Source organism: Odocoileus virginianus, chromosome 5 (genome assembly GCF_023699985.2).
Source record: "Odocoileus virginianus isolate 20LAN1187 ecotype Illinois chromosome 5, Ovbor_1.2, whole genome shotgun sequence".
Taxonomy (NCBI): Eukaryota; Metazoa; Chordata; class Mammalia; order Artiodactyla; family Cervidae; genus Odocoileus; species Odocoileus virginianus.
This window is the reverse complement of record NC_069678.1, coordinates 10,987,851-11,007,638: the sequence shown is the minus strand read 5'-3', so window position 1 is coordinate 11,007,638 and position 19,788 is coordinate 10,987,851. Positions and strand designations below refer to the sequence as shown.

Here is a 19,788-nt window from a genome sequence, read left to right as displayed (position 1 = left end):
GAGCAACAAACATATTGAGTGGAAGTCTAGTTGGGTCTAATATGTGATTCTCAGGCTTTTTAATCTCATGGTCCAGGAAAAAAAATGGAAAGAAATAAAGTGAGAGAGAAATTTATTGGCAGACAGGAATGGCATATGGTTGCCACCCTCTTACTTTCCTAAATAAACACATTTTTTAAAATGTACTCTTTTAATTTCGTAAAAGGAAAAGCATTCTAACACTTCAAAAGTCGTATTGAACATATATTCCTTTAAAGTGAATATATTTAATTTTATTACTGTTTTAAAATCTCATTTTTTGATGGGTGAATGAAAACATTATTATAGATCCGTGTCTGGGAATCACTGCTCTAGTGTCTCTTCTTGTAAACAGATGCTCTTATATTTTGTTGCTATGCTGTTTTCTTCCATAGGTTGAAAGGAACTGTTATGCCTTTCTTTTTCTTAATATTTAGAATAAGCTCCTCAGTATATGAAACATTTACTAGATTCATGACCTGTTCAACTAAATTCTCAGTTTTTGGGTTCATTGTAGTGACTGACCATGAACTGCGGTGTGATGTCAAGGTTGATGTGATAAACAGCATTGAAATTATATCTCGAACACGGGAACTCTATGTAGATGATTCACCACTGGAACTGATGGTGAGGGCATTGGATGCTGAAGGTAAAGAATGTCAGAGGATTCAACAAAATTACTTAAAATGAACACTTTTTTGTTTAGTATTTGGAAACAAATTTGAGAGATAAAAGTAGGTTGGAAATAATATTTATTTTCTCATATGTAGTTCATGTGCAGGAAGAATTAACAATTCTGAGTGTGGTTTGATGTATTAACTACAGACTTTCATTAAAACTTCCTAGTTCAGAATCCAAATTCTGCTACTGAGCTTCTGCTAATGGTCCCAACAATTAAGAACATTTTTGGAGAAAAAAAAAGAACATTTTGGAATTTATTATTAGCTCTGTTTTGATCAGTCTACTTTCTATAGGCCAAGAGAATTAAATGTAAACCTGTGAAAATTTTATAATTTTATCTTTCTTAAGACTGATTTTACATTGTTTTTCATATACTACATAATGTAATATGTTAAAAAAATTTTAATTCATTGCTTCTTTCTTTGTAAACTAGTGAAGAGCAATTTTAAAATATGAGAAATGAGCATATTAGTAATATTCAAATCTAGTTTTTATAAAAATTTTTATTAGAGGGACCAGGATTTAGGGATGCCTGTCAATCCTGAGACAGATTATAAGGTGGCCTTTTTATGTTGAAAGGAACAGAAATAGTGCCATAATTTTGTCAACCAGCAGTTAACCAGCTTGAGTCATTTTCACTTTGAGAAAGCTTATACAGCAACCGTACTTACTCTGTGTAGGGGCCTTCCTGGTAGATGTGTTTTAATTCATTAATGATAGTGCATCTATTTGTTAATGAAAGAGGCTTAAAAATAATTTTCTACTTAAATTTCCCTTGCTTATTAAAGATACCTGAATATTTTTGAATATGTGATTCTGTCTTGTCTGCTCTTGCCTTGCTTTACAGGAAATACTTTTAGTAGTTTGGCAGGGATGGTGTTTGAGTGGAGCATTGCCCAGGATAATGAATCAGCAATAGAAGAACTGTCTAGCAAAATCAGGTAACCTTGAAACCAAACCTAACTATCTGACTTTGGAGGAGACATCTGCCTTTGGGTAGCACACTGAACAGCAATCATTTGTATGGGTTTTGATAATTTTTCTATCTGGAACTATTTGGAACAAATAAATTTATCATGGGGAAATATGGCATGGCTGTAGGTACTTTCATGATGGTTTAATTTTAGTCACTGCAGAGGAATTCATGAAATCAGAACTGTATGATTATTTGTCGTATCTTCTGACGCTTTTGTTATTCAAGCTATCAACACTCACTGAAATACAGTGAGTGGATAATAATATGAAATTTTCAGTACCAAGCAATAGCTCTCAGACAATCCAGGTTTTAGTCCTGCAACAGTTTTAGCCAGAAGCATATTAAGTACTTTTCTTCTATTTGTCATTGTGGAAATTTTAAACTTTTGACACTATACAGACATTGAAGAGATTATGTTTAAAGTCTCTCAGAGCCTTTTGGAAGAAGAATAATTTACTAGAAACAAAGTTTATCTCTTTAGGATTTTGAGATACTCTGAAGCAGAATATTCCCCCCCTGCATATATAGCTGAGATGGAAAAAGAAGAGAAACAAGGAGATAAGATTTTGGTGTCTGGCATTAAAACTGGTGCTGCTATCGTAAAAGTTCGAATTTCTGAACCATTCTATAAGGTAAAAATTTAGTGCTATAGACATTAAGTCTTGCCTATGGAATAGTTTCTTATGTTTATCTGTAATAGAAACCCTCTAACCTGATTGATTTAGGCCGATTGAAAAAATTATTTGAAATGAATAAACATTTTTTGAAAACCTGTCTTCCATAAACATGTTATTACCCAAGTAAAATTACAAATGTTAGTGGCATTTTTTTTTAAAACATATAACTGCATTTTATTCACCAGTTCTTTGATGTAGCTCTGAGACTTTTCTTTGTCTACAGATTCACTGGTTGAAAATATACATACTCATTCTTCCATAAATTAGTTTCTAGTTTCTTTTTCATTTTATTTTATGGGTGAGTAAAAAATTACACATGTGAATCAATTTGAGTGCAGAATTCTAATATATTTTTCAAGGGTTTTCCCCTAGTCTTTTACATTCCTCACCTACACCTAATTTGATAGCAGTACATCTTAGCTATCCTTTAATTTCTTTTTTTATTTAATTTTTTCTTAATTTAAAAAAATTTGAAAAATTTACCCTTAGCTTGCCTTTAACTATTTTTTAAAAATTAATTTAAAAAATTAATTTATTTATTTATTTGTGTGGTAGTTTGTACATTCTTTGGCATTGCCTCTCTTCGGGATTGGAAGGAAAGCTGACCTTTTCCCGTCCTGTGGCCACTGCTGAGTTTTCCAAATTTGCTGGCATATTGAGTGCAGCACTTTCACTGCATCATCTTTTAGGATTTGAAATAGCTCAGCTGGAATTCTATCACCTCCACTAGCTTTGTTTGTAGTGATGCTTCCTAAGGTCCACTTGACTTCACATTCTAGAATGTCTGGCTCTAGGTGAGTGATCACACCATCGTGGTTATCTGGGTCATGAAGATCTGTCTTATATAGTTCTTCTGTGTATTCTTGCCACCTCTTCTTAATATCTTCTGCTTCTGTTAAGTCCATACCATTTCTGTCCTTCATTATGCCCATCTTTGCATGAAATGGTCCCGTGGTATCTCTTATTTTCTTGAAGCTATCTCTAGTCTTTGTATTGTTTTCCTCTATTTCTTTGCATTGTTCACTTAGGAGGGCTTTCTTATCTCTCCTTGCTATTCTTTGGAACTCTGTGTCAGATGGGTATATCTTTCCTCTTCTCCTTTGCCCTTTGCTTCTCTTCTTTTCTCAGCTCTTTGTAAAGCCTCCTCAGACAACCATTTTGCCTTTTTACACTTCTTTTCCTTGGGGATAGTTTTGATCACCAATGTCACGAACCTCCGTCCATAGTTCTTCAGGCACTCTATCAGATCTAATCCCTTGAATCTATTTGTCACTTCCACTGTATAATCGTAAGGGATTTGATTTAGGGCATATCTGAATAGCCAAGTGGTTTTCCCTACTTTCTTCAATTTAAGTCTGAATTTGGCAGTAAGGAGTTCATGATCTGAGCCAGTCAGATCATATGTTTTGGCTGCACTGGGGCTTTCTCTAGTTGCGGCAAGTGGGAACTACTCTATCATTGAGGTGCACAGGCTTCTCATTGTGGTGGCTTCTCTTGTTGCAGAGCACAAGCTCTAGGACATGGGTTCAGTAGTTGTGATGCACAGGCTTAGTTGCTCCGCAGCACATGGGATCTTCCTCAACCACAGATTGAACCTGTGTCCCCTGCATTGGCAGGCAGACTCTTAACCATTGGACTACCAGGGAAGTCCTGACTACAACTTCTTTTCAAAACATTTAAATTTTTTATAAAAAACAACTCTTTTCATATAATGCTTTTTAAAATTAATTATTATTAAAGTTGGGAAAAACAAATGTCTTTTGGCAAGCATTTAATTGAAGTGGCAGGAACATGTATGTGGACATCCTAGAGAGCAGCCTATTAACCTTGTATTGGGTAAGCCTTCACAAGAATTGATATATTCAACAAGGGATACAGAGTAACTTAATCTGGAAAGTCAATTCACTGGAGGTTGGAATTTCAGTGGAATACAGTTAGGTCTTACTCTTTCCCATTTTATCACACTTGCCTTTTTATTTACCTGCCCTTCTCCTTTAGAAAGCTTGTTGTTTTCTTTGTTTGAGTGACTTAGTTTATAAGTGACTTAGAAAGCTCACGCTGTATTAATATTCATGATCACTTTTTTTTCTTTCTTTTTTTCTTCATGATCACTTTTTAAGGCTAACTGAAATAATGATCTGTGCTTAGAAAAGCATTTTTTTAATCTTGGCAAAATATTTTAGAAGAAACTTACAAAAATAAACTTTAATAAGGAGGACAATCTTGAGGATTTTGCCTGTGGAAACTTTCTGGTTTGTTTGTTTTCCCTTCTTTTAGAAAGTGGCAGCAGCATTGATACGTCTGCTTGTTTTGGAGAATATATTTCTTATACCATCCCAAGATATTTATCTCTTAGTAGGTGCATATATTAAATACCGAGTTGCAAAAATGGTTCAGGGAAGAATGACAGGTAAGTTGATTTAGCTTTTCCTAAGACTAACATTTCCCAAATCTTTTCTGCTGATAAGAGAAGCAGCTTCATATTATATATGCAAAATACGTCTTTCTGTTCTTTCGGTCTTAGATTTTTGTGATAAAGTACAACTGACCCTCAAACAACACAGGTCTGAACTGTGCAGGTCCATTTATATGGAGATTTTTTAACAATAAACACTACAGTACTACATGATGTCTGGTTGGCTGAGAGGGTGCATGCAGAACTGGGGTTATAGAGGATTGACTAATACGTGGATTTTCAACTGCATGGGGAGGTCGATGGGGTATGTCAGTGCCTCTAATCCCTGCACTGTTCAAAGATCAACTGTATTCTTTAATTGCTGTACTTGAGCTAATACTGGACTGAGGTAGCCCACATATCTTAAACAGGCTAATGCTACAGTTCAACTGCTACGTAGCTTCAGTGCCCATAAGCATCTGAATTGTGTATTAAAACAACAACCAAAAGTTTACTAACTTAGGACAAGTGAAGAAACTTTACCAGAAGGAATTTGAATGATCTTTGCAAAAAATTGTTTATTGAGAAACTCTGTTATCTGAAAAATTTAATACCCTGTTGATCCCAAAAGTCCCACTCAGTTTATAAAGTGTACATTTGCTCCATTAACATTAGTCCTTTATTTACTTGCCTAGTGGAGATCCTTCCTCCTATTCTCAGTTTACTGAGTTTTAAGAATACAAGCAACAATAAACTCATATAGTGCCCCCCTCAGTTTCTGTATATGTATAAATTCATTATAGTTTGGAGGAAATAAAGAGAAATTAAAAGCAGATTTTGCTGTTACTTTGACCTGCTGCTTCTTATAATCCAACAATATACTATTGTCTGTTGCTTTCATTATGGTTATGTATCTTTCATGTCTTACAGAGGTGAAATTTCCCCTGGAACATTATACATTAGAATTGCAAGACCACAGGGTTTCATGTAATATTTCTCTTTCTGGGAAAGTGGCTTTACTGGATGAGAAAACAGCCATGGTGACTGCTGTCCAGCTGGGCCGCACTAACCTTATCTTCGTCCACAAAAGTATCCTTTTGTCCAAGTTTTCACTGCCAATCTGTATTTCCTTGAGCATGCTAGACATGTTCCTTGGTAAAATAACTGGCTAAGCATGATTATAATGCTACTACATTTATTTTCTATAGGTTCTATCTTTTAAAAAGCACTATAAATTCTTATTGTCATAATTTCTCACAAAGGGTAGGTACAGAAGAGTAGTTGGAATTTGGAATCTGTTGACTTCAGAAGTTATGTGCAACATAATATAAATTGTAAATAGGTGGGGTTCCTTAGTGGCCCAGTACTAAAGAATCTGCCTGCCAATGTAGAAGACACAGTTCAGTACCTACCTGATCTGGGAAGATCCCACAGGCAGCTGAGCAACTAGGTCTGTGTACCACAGCCATTGAACCTATGCTCTAGAACCTGGGAGCTACAGCTGCTGAAGGTCACACACCCTACAGCCTGTGCACCACAACTAGAGAAAAGCCCATGCGGCAGCGAAGATCCAGCACAGCCAAATATAAATAAATAAATAAGGTTATATTAAAAAATTATAAATAGGAGACTGGGGAAAACTCTGGAGGAACTTGTGTAAATGTTATTTAATTTGTTCTTGTTTTAACATGAATAATTGAGGAAAGATGATATTGTCGGCAGTGGCTACTTAATATTTGTTAAATTGAGGCAAGAGTAATTTTTTAATTAATTTATTTTAATTGGAGGATAGTTACTTTACAATATTGTGGTGGTTTTTGCCATACATCAACATGAATTACTCCCAGGTGTACATGTGTCTCCCCATCCTGAATCTCCCTCCCACCTTCCTCCGCACCCCATCCCTCTGGGTTGTCCCAGAGCACAGACTTTGAGTGCCCTGCTTCATGCATTGAAGTTGCACTGGTCATCTATTTTACATATGGTAATATACATGTTTCAATGCTATTCTCTCAAATCATCCCACCCTCACCTTCTCCAACAGGGTCCAAAAGTCTGTTCCTTACTTCTGTGTCTAAAAGTAATTTTAAAATATTCACTAAACCTGCTCTGTAAGGATTGAACAAAGAGAGTTACTTAGAGCTCTAATATAGTCAATGAAAACAAAATAGTATAAAGATTAAAATTGTCAGAAAATTGAAATTTGCAGAGAATTCATAAAATTCTCAGCATTGATTTTGAAATATTTCCTATTTTTGAATCTTTGATTCTCAAATATTTAAATTAATTTGTTTAATTTATTCAGCAAATACCTATTATATTTCTCCTATATGCTCAACATTGCTCTAAGTGCTGAGGATACAGACTATTTTACTCAGGGTAGTTAGGGAAGTCCTCTCTGATAAGGCTGCATTTGAGCAATGAACCATACAGATATCTGGGTGAAGGCTCTCCAGAAAGAGGAAATAGCAGTTTCAAAGGTTCTTAGGCAGAAGCATATTTGGCATGTTTACAGAAGAGCAAGGAAGACACTGAGGCTGAGTGCAGAGAATCAGGGGAAAGTAGTAGAAGAGGTAATAGAGTAGGAGAGGGAGTAACTAGGTAGGGCTTAGTAGGCTTACTCTGAATAAGAACCTATCAGTCTTAAAGGATATAGTATTTCTTGTGGAATAGTATTTGTTAATTAGCTGTTATATTATTTGTCTAAAACATTCAGGAGGGGTTTTGGTTCAGAGTTGTTTGTTCTCTAGTCATTTCAAGGTGCCTAGGACATTTGTGAATAAATACAATAGTAACTACAAAGTAAACTAAGATATTTGATATTTATTGAGTTCCAGCTGTGTGTCAGGCACTTACCTGAATTGCCTTCCCTAGACATACTTATCATGATTTTTTTTCATATTCTCAGTTCATATTGTTATTCCAAAGTATTAAATATTAAAACATATTTACCTCTTGACATGGAAGGTGACAATTCATAATTTATTCCAGTGCCCTGCCTTAGGGTGGCTGGTGGTACTCATAGAGGTGGGTAATATAAAAGAAGGAGCATGTTTAAGGGAAAAGAAAACTAGTTTTTCACATGTCAACCTGAAGTATCTGTGGGGTAGACTTCCAAGCAGAAATTTTTATTATGCGTCTGGAGGAGAAAGATTCAGGATGAAGAAAGGTCTTTCAAAGTTATTAATTTATAGCCAGGTGATAGTTGAAGCTGTTGTTGTAGAGAAAGTGAACCTCGGGAGAATATACAGAGTGAGAGAAGAGGACCAGAGACAGCTGTGGACTGCCAGCATCTAAGGTTCATTTGGAAGAGGAGGAACTTTAAGGATGCCCAGAAAGAATGTTTAATAGGAAATTAGGAGAGTAGGAAATAGTAGGAAAATCAGGAGAGAAAAATTTCATGGTAACCAAGTGAGGAGTGTGCAGTGAGAATGTTCTTCAGGTGAAACTGGCAAAGATAAAGACTGAAAATCTCTAGTAACTAGAAGTCTTGGATCACTTTTCCAATAAAACAGCTTGGCTTTAAAAAGAAGGAATATTGTAAAGTAATTAGCCTCCAACTAATAAAAAAAAAGATAATAAAGGATATCTACAATCTTGTAAAAAAAAAAAAAAAGGAGGAAAACAAGACCGAAGTTTGAAGAAGACAGAATTTTTTTAAGTTAAGAGAAACTTGAATATGTCTATAAGTTAAACAGAGAGATGGCAGAGATATGGATGAAAAGAAGGTCAGTTGATGGAGCTAGATTTCTGAGCAGTAAGATTTTGGAGGAGCAAGATAAAATGAAATTCCAAACAGGGAAGGATTAGATAAAAGATCGATGTCTTATACTGATTATGGAGGGATGAACTGGTTTAGAGACCTATTGAGATCTGTTTACTCATCTGTAAAATGAAAGGAGTGATATACTCCTGAATTTCCTTCTGCGTGCACGTTCAGTCACTCAGTTGTGTCCAACTCTTGTGACCCTCATGGACTGTGGCCCACCAGGCTCCTCTGTTAATGGAATTCCCCAGGCAAGAATACTGGAGTGGGTTGCTGTTCCTTCTCCAGGGGATCTTCCCAACCCAGGAATTGAGCCCAGGTCTCCTGCGTTGCAGGCGGTCTCCTGCACTGCAGTGGATTCTTTACCAACTGAGCTACGAGGGAATTTCCTTTTAGCTCTTATAGTTTATGAATGTAGTACATACTAAAACCAAACCTAGACTGACACAGTGTTTAAGAGATTTGCTTTAATGAGTAGTAAAAGCAAATGGCTTTTAATTGTGGCTCAGCTGGTAAAGAATCCTCCTGCAATGTGGGAGACCTGGGTTCGATCCCTGGGTTGGGAAGATACCCTGGAGAGGGGAAAGGCTCCCCACTCCAGTATTCTGGCCTGGAGAATTCCATGGACTCTACAGTCCATGGGGTTGCCAAGAGTTGGACACGACTGAGCGACTTTGATGTTCCCTAAAAAACAATTTTAATTAGCATATCAATTGTATGTATATTAATAGTTCTTTTGGAGTACTTGGGTAGCTTTAAGAGTTTGATCCCTGAAATAGATTAAATATTTTGCCTTCATTGTCACTATAGATACTGTAGTGCCTAATTATAGCCTAGTGCATGACTGAATTAACAGCACTTCTAAATTAGTGTACTTAGAAATAACAAGAGTTTTCTGTCCAGTCATTTCAGTAATAGATTTCTCAGAGCAGAAATAATATCTTCTTAGATTTTGGATGTAGTATATTTCTGAGAAGGAATTACGTTACTAATTAGATTTTGTAGGCGTGCTAAGTTGCTTTAGTAGTGTCTGACTCTTTGTGACCCTGTGGACAAGAGCCCACCAGGCTCTTTTATCCATGGGATTCTCTAGGCAAGAATACTGGAGTGGGTTGCCATGCCTTCCTCCAAGTGATCTTCCCAATCCAGAGATTGAACCTGCATCTCTTAGATCTCCTGCATTGGCAGGAGGGTTCTTTACCACCAGCACCACCTTGAGAAGCCCCAGATTGTGTGTAGACTAACAGAATAAATAATGTGTAATGTGATGTATGACACAGAAGTATCTTTGGTGGAAGAGAAAACATTTTGATGTTAAAGAATTGCCACAGATAATAGAAAATCAATTAGTGATTTTTAAAACTGTCTGTGGAGCCCGAGGCAAGTTACTGGGCTAGATGACAAGTCATGACGCTCCCTCTCCATCCACACTGTCCATTTCTTCAGCCAGAGCAATTCCACTTTGTCCTACTTTCCCTAATGGGCGCCTATGAAACACTTTTATAGGGGAAAAGGATTCTGCAGCTAAATGAATATTAAAAACATGGGGCATGATCTTTTTTTCTCTCGTTTCATCTTCCTGATATTTGAAATTCAAGAATACCTGATGACTGTGTTTACCAAACCCTCAGATTTTTCTCATTATGTATGTATTTAAGTTTTGCTTTCCAAGAGATAATGAAATATAGAATTTTTACTTCTGTTTATTTTGGTTGCTTATATTTTTCTTTTCACCCAAATCTAGCTCATAAAATTTCCTTAAGCAAAAATTAAGATGTCCATATGCGATCTGTGTCTGGACTCCCAAATTGCACCATATATGTTGTAGAGCCTGGATTTTTAGGTATTTTTGATAATGATTTTCAGAAAGCCAAATAACTTAAAGTATGCCACTGAAATGAGTGCATTAAAGACTAGAATGCTTCATTTTGAGACTTAACTAATTTCTAATTCAACCTTACTTTGACATGTTTTCTCACATTGTTCTAGTTAAATGCTATTTGCAAGAGTAAATCATCTTTAAATAGACTGAAAAAGTATGAAACTCCATGTAATACAAGGTTTGACTAGAAAAAGAGACTTTGTGCAAAGAAAGAAGAAACCTATGTCCTTAAGCCACATGAAGCAATGAATCTGACTGAAAGCAGCTGAAATCTTGTCTGACATATCAGAAATGAGCAAAATTGTGGGTTTGGGGTGGGTGGTATTTGTATACAGATGTAAGTGAGAATGCTTCTTTTATACCTGAGATGAACTAAGTTAAACTAGGATCTTTGGAACCCCAAATTATTATACAGTTTTATAGAAGGAACTAAAGGATCTACTTTGGAAACCATCTATTAGTGACTTTTGCTCTTTAAATGACTTTTTAAAGTTTGTATTTTTAAAATTCATTATAGCAAAATGGCCTCTTATAGTTTTGTTTATTGATTTGTGTACAGGTTTCACAGTCCAACCTGGAGACCGATGGAGTCTAGAGGTGGGACAGATCTATGTAATTACAGTAGAAGTCTTTGATAAAAGCAGCACAAAGATCTATACTTCGGATGTGAGTCTATCTTTTGAATTTTTCTAGTCCCCTTAAGGATAACTCCTTCAGTGAGCAGTCTTTTTCTAGGAAGACTTTTTTTGCTTCCAGATTTTGCCTTCAGAAAATGCAAGTTACTACTTTATCATTATTGTTATTTAGTTCTATCCTTGAGGAATACTAAACCAGAAGTAAAAGATACAACTTGGTTAGAATTATAGGAAAGAGATGAAGTTGGCACCAAGGGTTACACTTTGGAGGGGATCCTCATTCTTAAACTTCATTTCAGAGAAGTTACCAGAGTTTTATAGTGTGATCATTAGATGTAAAATGTTGTAGTCATTCTCCAGCATCCATTCCCCTCCCCACCCCCAACTGTCAATTTCTGGAGTGGCACAGATTACACTAAAATTGATATAAGCTTTGATGCTTACTATTTCTAGTTGCTTGCCATTAATGGATCTTCCAAAAACTAGTACCATTTTAAAATGACATCTTTCCAACTTAGAATTTGATGAGGATGAGCAAAGATTTTTATTTTTACTTCTTTAAGCCCCAGAAAGCATAGTCACGCTTTTTTTTTTTTTTTTAATGATTTGTGTTTAAATTGGCGTTAGGGAAAAAAAAAAAAACATCTCTTCAGATTTGTGCTACTTTTGGGCTGATTTTTCAGAATCTCAGGATTATGTACCAATTCCTGAGGGAGTACTTTGAAGAGCAGCTAACTACTGTGAATGGATCTTACCATGTTGTAAAAGCTCTGAAAGATGGTGTGGTCGTGATAAATGCATCTCTGACTTCCATCATTTACCAGGTAGGAATTAAAAGGACATTTTTTGAATCCTGATAATACTGACAAGATTTGCCTGATTTGTTGATTTGCTAGCACATATATAGCATTTCTCACCATTATCTTTCACAAAATAAACTAATAAACAGTACACTTAGTAGTTTATACCTCTGCAAATTTTCCATTCCAATCTCTGTTATTGCATATATCTGCATTTGTGGTCATTTTGTATATGTGTCATTGAGGTTCCTTTAAAAATTATTCCATATGCATGTTTCCTTGTGTCATCAGATCCACATAAGAGTATTTTGTATTCTAAAAATACATAGGGTTAATATGCCAGTTTAACCATGCCACCAACTTTGCACTTTTAGCAGTTTTTTACTTTGTAAATGGCATAACTGAGTATCTTCATACAATTTTTATTCCTTTTGGTTAATTTTTGTATGGTATAATACAGAAATGGAGTTAGTGGATAAAAGGATAAGGAATTTATCTGTTTTTATTGCCTCTAAAAATGTGCAAATATCCGACTTTTAACAGTCCATCAGATTTGTTTCCCTCTCTAAACCTACTTTTTCTCCAGTGATCCTTTCCCCAGCTATTTGAGACAAAATCCCAAGAGTCACCCTTGATTCTACCTTCTCCCTCACCTCCTTCGTTCAGTACATCATTGAATGCTAAGTCAATTCTTCTAAATATCTCTCAAATCCATCTTACTAGGTGAAGGAGACACTGCTGTCTTTCACCTAGATTTTCACAGTAGCTTCTAAACTGATACTCCTACCTTAAGTATTATCTGTGGCTAGAATGATATTACAAAAACTATAAAAATGATTATGTATTTACTGTTTAAATTCCTTTGGCAGCTTCCCATTGATTTTAAGGTAAAGTTTAAACTTTGCGGTTCATGGGATTCTTATCTCAGTGGCTTCTCTTGTTGCAGAGCACCAGATCTAGGTGCATGGGCTTCAGTAGTTGAAGCATGTGGGCTCAGTAGTTGTGGTGCACAGGCTTAGTTGCTCCACAGCAACTAAGTGAAATCTTCCTTATCCAGAGATGAAACCTAAGTCACCTGCATTGACAGGTGGATTCTTAACCACTGGACCACCAGTTTTTGTTGTTCAGTTGCTAAGTCATGTCCAACTCTGTGACCCCATGGACTGCAGCATGCCAGGCTTTCCTGGCCTTCACTATCTCCTGGAATTTGCTCAGATTCATATCCATTTAGTTGATGATGCTATCTAACCATCTCATCTACCGCCGCCCTCTTCTCTTTTTACTTTCAATCTTTCTCAGCATCAAAGTCTCTTCCAGTGAGTCAGCTCTTCATATCAGATGGCCAAAGTATTGGAACTTCAGCTTCAGCATCAGTCTTTCCAATGAATATACAGGGTTGATTTCCTTTAGGATTGACTGGTTTGATCTCTTTGCAGTCCAAGGGACTCTCAAGAGTCTTCTCTAGCACCACAATTAGAAAGCATCAATTCCTCAGCACTCAGCATTCTTTATGATCCAGCTATTACATCTGTACATGACTACTGGAAAAACCATAACTTTGACTATAGGAAACTTTGTCAGTAAAGTGATGTCTCTGCTTTTTAATACACTGTTTAGGTTTGTAAAGCTTTCCTTTAAAGGAGCAAGTGTCTTAATTTTGTGGCTACAGTCACCCTCTGCAGTGATTTTGGAGCCCAAGAAAAGGAAATCTGTCACTGCTTCCACTTTTCCCCCTTCTATTTGCCATGAAGTGATGGCACCGGATGCCATGATCTTTTTTTGGATGTTGAGTTTTAAGTCATCTTTTTCACTCTCCTCTTTCACCCTCATCAAGAAGCTTTTTAGTTCCTCTTCACTTTCTGCCATTAGAGTGGTATCATCTGAGTATCTGAAGTTACTGATACTTCTCCCAGCAATCTTGATTCCAGCCTGTGATTAATCCAGCCCAGCATTTCATGTGATATAATCTGCGTATAAGTTAAATAAACAAGATGACAATATACTTGTTGTATTCCTTTCCCAATTTTGAACCAGTCTGTTGTTCCATGTCCAGTTCTAACTGTTGCTTCTTGACCTGCATACAGGTTTCTCAGGAGACAGGTGAGGTGGTCTGGTATTCCCATCTCTTGAAGAATTTTCCACATAGTCAATGAAGCAGATGTCTTTCTGGAATTGTCTTGCTTTCTCTGTGATTTAGCAAATGTTGGCAATTTGATCTCTGATTCCTCTGCCTTTTCTAAACCCAGCTTGTACATCTGGAAGTTCTTAGTTCATGTACTGCTAAAGCCTCGCTAAAAGGATTTTGAGGATAACCTACTAGTATGTGAAATGAGTGCAGGTGTTTGATAGTTTGAACAATCTTTGGCACTGCCCTTCTTTGGGATTGGAAGGACAACTGACCTTTTCCAGTCCTGTGGCCACTGCTGAGTTTTCCAAATTTGCTGGCATATTGAGTGCAGCACTGTCACAGCATCATCTTTTAGGATTTGAAATAGCTCAGCTGGAATTCCATCCCCTCCACTATCTTTGTAGTAATGCTTCCTAAGGCCCACTTCACACTTCAGGATGTCTGGCCCTAACTAAGAGATCACACCATTGTGGTTATCCCAGTCATTAAGACCTTTTTTTATAGTTCTTCTGTGTATTCTTTCTACCTCTTCTTAATCTCTTCTGCCTCTGTTAGGTTCCTACCATTTCTGCCCCTTATTGTGCCCATCCTTGCATGAAATATTCTCTTGATACCTCCAATTTTCTTGAAGAGACCTCTAGTCTTTCCCATTCTATTGTTTTCCTTTCCTTGTTTGCATTGTTCATTTAAGGAGGCCTTCTTATCTCTCCTTGCTATTCTCTGGAACTCTCCATTGAGTTGGGTGTATCTTTCTCTTTTTCCTTTGCTTTTTGCTTCTCTTCTGTCCTCAGCTATTTGTAAAGCCTCCTCAGATATTGTCTTCTTGCATTTTTGTTTCTTTGAAATGGTTTTGGTCACTGCCTCCTATACAAATGTTGTGAGCATCTGTCCATAGTTCTTCAGGTCAAACTTGTCTGTTATTCCAGGTATCTCTTGACTTTCTACTTTTGCATTCCAGTTCCCTATGATTGAGAGGCCATATTTTTTTTGGTGTTAGTTCTAGAAAGTCTTGTAGTTCTTCAGAGAACCAGTCAACTTCAACTTCTTTGGCATCAGTGGTTGGGGCATAGACTTGGATTACTGTGATGATGAATGGTTTGTCTTGGAAATGAACTAAGATCATTCTATCATTTTTAATTTTGCACCCAAGTACTACATTTTGGGCTCTTTCATTGGCTATGAGGGCTGCTCCATTTCTTCTAAGGGATTCTTGCCCACAGTAGTAGGTATAATAGTCATTTGGTTTAAATTCACTCATTCCCATCCATTTTAGTTCACTGATTAGTTCACTGATTAGATGTTGATGTTCACTCTTTGTCATCTTCTACTTGACTACAGCCTTGATTCATGGACTTAAAATTCCAGGTTCCTATGCAATATTGTTCTTCACAGCATCAGATTTACTTTCACCACCAGATACATCCACAACTGAGCATCATTTCTGCTTTGGCCCAGTTACTTCATTCTTTCCAGAGCTGTTAGAAATTGCCCTCAGTTCTTCCCCAATAGCACATTGGACACCTTCCGACCTGGGGGTGGGGGCTCATTGTCTGGTGTCATATCTTTTGCCTTTTCATACTGTTCATGGAGTTCTCATGGCAGGAATACTGGAGTGGTTTGCTGTTCCCTCCCAATGGACCATGTTTTGTCAGATGTCTCCACCAAGACCCGCTCATCTTGGGTGGCCCTACATGGCATGGCTCATGACTTCACTGAGTTATGCAAACCCCTTTGCCATGACAAGGCTATGATCCATGAAGGGGTGGACCACCAGGGAAGTCCCTTAACTTCTTAACCCAGGTCTCTCTACCAGAAAATTACTAGAGCTAATCATTGAATATAGTAAAGTTGCAGGATATAAAATCAACACACAGAAATCCCTTGCATTCCTATACACTATCAATGAGAAAACAGAAAGAGAAATTAAGGAAACAATACCATTCACCACTGCAACAAAAAGAATAAAGTACTTAGGAGTGTATCTACCTAAAGAAACAAAAGACCTATACATAGAAAACTATAAAACACTGATGAAAGAAATCAAAGAGGACACAAATAGATGGAGAAATATACCATGTTCATGGATTGAAAGAATCAATATTGTGAAATGAGTATACTACCCAAAGCAATCTATAGATTCAATGCAATCCCTATTAAGCTACCAATGGTATTCTTCACAGAACTAGAACAAATAATTTCACAATTTGTATGGAAATACAAAAAACCTTGAATAGCCAAAGCAATCTTGAGAAAGAATGAAACTGGAGGAATCAACCTGCCTGACTTCAGGCTCTACTACAAAGCCACAGTCATCAAAACAATATGGTACTGACAAAAAGACAGAAACATAGATCAGTGGAACAAAATAGAAAGCTGAGAGATAAATCCACATACCTGTGGACACCTTATCTTTGACAAAGGAGGCAAGAATATACAATGGAAAAAAGACAACCTCTTTAACAAGTGGTGCTGGGAAAACTGGTCAACCACTTGTAAAAGAATGAAACGAACACTTTCTAACACCATACACAAAAATAAACTCAAAATGGATTAAAGATCTAAATGTAATACCAGAAACTGTAAAACTCCTAGAGGAGAACGTAGGCAAAACACTCTCCAACATAAATCACAGCAAGATCCTCTATGATCCACCTCCCAGAATATTGGAAATAAAAGCAAAAATAAACAAATGGGACCTAATGAAACTTAAAAGCTTTTGCACAACAAAGGAAACTATAAGCAAGGTGAAAAGACAGCCTTCAGATTGGGAGAAAATAATAGCAAACAAAGCAACAGACAAAGGATTAATCTCAAAAATATACAAGCAACTCCTGCAGCTCAATTCCAGAAAAATAAATGGCCCAGTCAAAAAATGGGCCAGAGATCTAAACAGACATTTTCCAAAGAAGACATACAGATGGCTAACAAACACATGAAAAGATGCTCAACATCACTCATTATCAGAGAAATGCAAATCAAAACCACAATGAGGTACCATTACACGCCAGTCAGGATGGCTGCTCTCCAAAAGTCTACAAGCAATAAATGCTGGAGAGGGTGTGGAGAAAAGGGAACCCTCTTACTCTGTTGGTGGGAATGCAAACTAATACAGCCGCTATGGAGAACAGTGTGGAGATTTCTTAAAAAACTGGAATTAATACTGCCATATGACCCAGCAATCCCACTTCTGGGCATACACACCAAGGAAATGAGATCTGAAAGAGACACGTGCACCCCAATGTTCATTGCAGCACTGTTTATAATAGCCAGGACATGGAAGCAACCTAGATGCCCATCAGCAGACGAATGGATAAGAAAGCTGTGGTACATATACACAATGGACTATTACTCAGTCATTAAAAAGAATTCATTTGAATCAGTTCTAATGAGATGGATGAAACTGGAGCCCATTATACAGAGTGAAGTAAGCTAGAAAGAAAAACACCAATACAGTATACTAACACATATATATGGAATTTAGATGGTAATGATAACCCTATATGCAAGGCAGAAAAAGAGACACAGATGTATGGAACAGACTTTTGGACTCTATGGGAGAAGGCGAGGGTGGGATGATCTGAGAGAACAGCATTGAAACATGTATATTATCAAGTGTGAAACAGACCACCAGTCCAGGTTGGATGCATGAGACAAGTGCTTGGATCTGGTGCACTGGGATGACCCAGAGGGATGGGATGGGGAGGGAGGTGGGAGGGGGATTCAGGATGGGGAACACATGTAAATCCATGGCTGATTCATGTCAATGTATGGCAAAAGCCACTACAATACTGTAAAGTAATTAGCCTCCAACTAATAAAAATAATTGAGGGGGGTGGAAACCCAGGTCTCCCACATTACAGGCAGACTCTACCAACTGAGGCATCAGGGAAGCCTTCTTAGCATAATTTTATAGAAACCTGTATGACAGAAATCACAATCTGGTGGCCTGCAGACTATCTTGATTTGTAATCTTTTTTTTTTATTTAGGTGTGTAAGTTTCCTTTTGATTAGGAAATTTAAAATAAAATCTGGAAGTTTAAAATAAAACTACTTCCCTGGTGGTTCAGTGGTTAAGAATCCACATGCCAATGCAAGGGACATGGTTTGATCCCTGGTCTGGGAAGATCCCACATGTTGTGGAGCAACTAAGCCTGTGCTCCACACCTACAGCCCATGAGCTGTAAGTACTGAAGCCTGAGTTCTCTAGAGCCCATGCTCCACAACAAGAGAAGCCATTGCAATGAGAAACCCATTCACTGCAATGAAGAGTAGCTCCTGCCAGTTGCAGCTAGAGAAAGATTGTGCACAGCAATGAAGACCTAGCACAGCACAATCTATCCAAATTGTTGAGTGTATCACTATATCATTTAAAAAATTACTGAATAACAATAATTGGTGAATAATATCCCATTGTATAAATGTACTGGATTTTAACTACTCACCTACTAAGGGTGATTTGGGTTGTTTCTGTTGTTTGGCAATTATGGATAAAGCTGCTCTAAACATTCTTGTGGGGCTTCCCAGGTGGTTCAGTGGTAAAGAATCTGCCTGCAGTGCAAGAAATGAGGGTTCAACCCCTCTGTTGAGAAGATCCCCTGGAGAAGGAAATGGCATCCCACTACAGTATTCTTGCCTGGAAAATCCCATGGACAGAGGAGCCTGGAGGGCTACAATCATTGGGATCGCAAAAGAGTCAGACACAACTTAGCAACTAAAACAACAACATTGTTGTATAGAGTTTGCTGTGAATATGTTTTTATGTCTCTGGGATAAAATGCTTAAGAGTGGGGACTTCCCTGTGGTACAGTGGAGAAGAATCTGCCTGACAGTACAGGGAACACTGGTTCAATCCCTGGTCTAGGGAAGATTCCATATGCTGTGGAGCAACTAAGCCCATGCACCGCAACTACTGAGCCCATGCTCTAGAGCTCACAACCTGCAAATCCTGAAGCCCATAAGCCTAAAGCCTGTGCTTGAAAACAAAAGAAACCACTGCAAGGAGAAGTCTACACATGACAATTAGAAAGTAGCTCCTGCTCACCCCAACTAGAGAAAGCCCACAGGTAGTAATGAAGATCCAGCACAGCCAAAATAAATAAATAAATAAAATAAAATTAATTAATAAAGAAAAAAAAATGCTTGAGTGCAATTCTTGGGCCATATAGTAGCTACATGTTTAGTTTTATAAGAAATTGACAAACTATTTTCCTAAAATGGCTGTATTGTTTTATTTTATATCCCCACCAGTGATCTATGAGATACTATTAATAATTTTTAATGTTTCTTCTTTTTATTCATAGTCATTTCAAATTCTCTATTTTAGTTTGGTTCAATTCAGTGGCTCAGTCGTGTCCGACTCTGCAACCCCATGGACTGCAGCACACCAGGCTTCCCTGTCTATCAACAACTCCCAGAGCTTACTCAAACTCATGTCCGTTGAGTCGGTGATGGCATCCAACCATCTCATCCTCTATTATCCCCTTCTCCTCCTGCCTGCAATCATTCCCAGCATCAGGGTCTTTTCCAATGAGTCAGTTCTTTGAAACAGGTGGCCAAAGTATTGGAGTTTCAGCTTCAGCATCAGTCCTTCCAATGAATATTCAGGACTGATTTTCTTTAGGATGGACTAGTTGGATCTCCTTGCTTTCCAAGGGACTCTCAAGAGTCTTCTCCCACACCACGGTTAAAAGCATCAATCCTTCGGTGCTCTGCTTTCTTTATAGTCCAACTCTCATATCCATTCATGACTACTGGAAAAACCATAGCTTTGACTAGACGGACCTTTGTTGGCAAAGTAATGTCTCTGCTGCTTAATATGCTGTCTAGGCTG

The 19,788-nt window shown here is 37.4% G+C and overlaps 1 protein-coding gene across 10 annotated transcripts in view; it reads left to right on the top strand.

Moving 5' to 3' along the window:
• The window catches only part of NUP210L (nucleoporin 210 like), a 103,688-nt gene that overhangs the window by 6,799 nt on the left and 77,101 nt on the right, over nucleotides 1-19,788 (top strand). For all 10 annotated transcript variants that reach the window (XM_020887325.2, XM_070467375.1, XM_020887326.2 and 7 more), the window contains exons 3-10: nucleotides 536-667; nucleotides 1,547-1,640; nucleotides 2,157-2,307; nucleotides 4,630-4,762; nucleotides 5,678-5,836; nucleotides 10,288-10,356; nucleotides 10,955-11,061; nucleotides 11,714-11,854. In XM_020887325.2, the coding sequence (XP_020742984.2) occupies nucleotides 536-667; nucleotides 1,547-1,640; nucleotides 2,157-2,307; nucleotides 4,630-4,762; nucleotides 5,678-5,836; nucleotides 10,288-10,356; nucleotides 10,955-11,061; nucleotides 11,714-11,854 (986 nt within the window). The remainder of the gene's footprint in view (nucleotides 1-535; nucleotides 668-1,546; nucleotides 1,641-2,156; nucleotides 2,308-4,629; nucleotides 4,763-5,677; nucleotides 5,837-10,287; nucleotides 10,357-10,954; nucleotides 11,062-11,713; nucleotides 11,855-19,788) is intronic.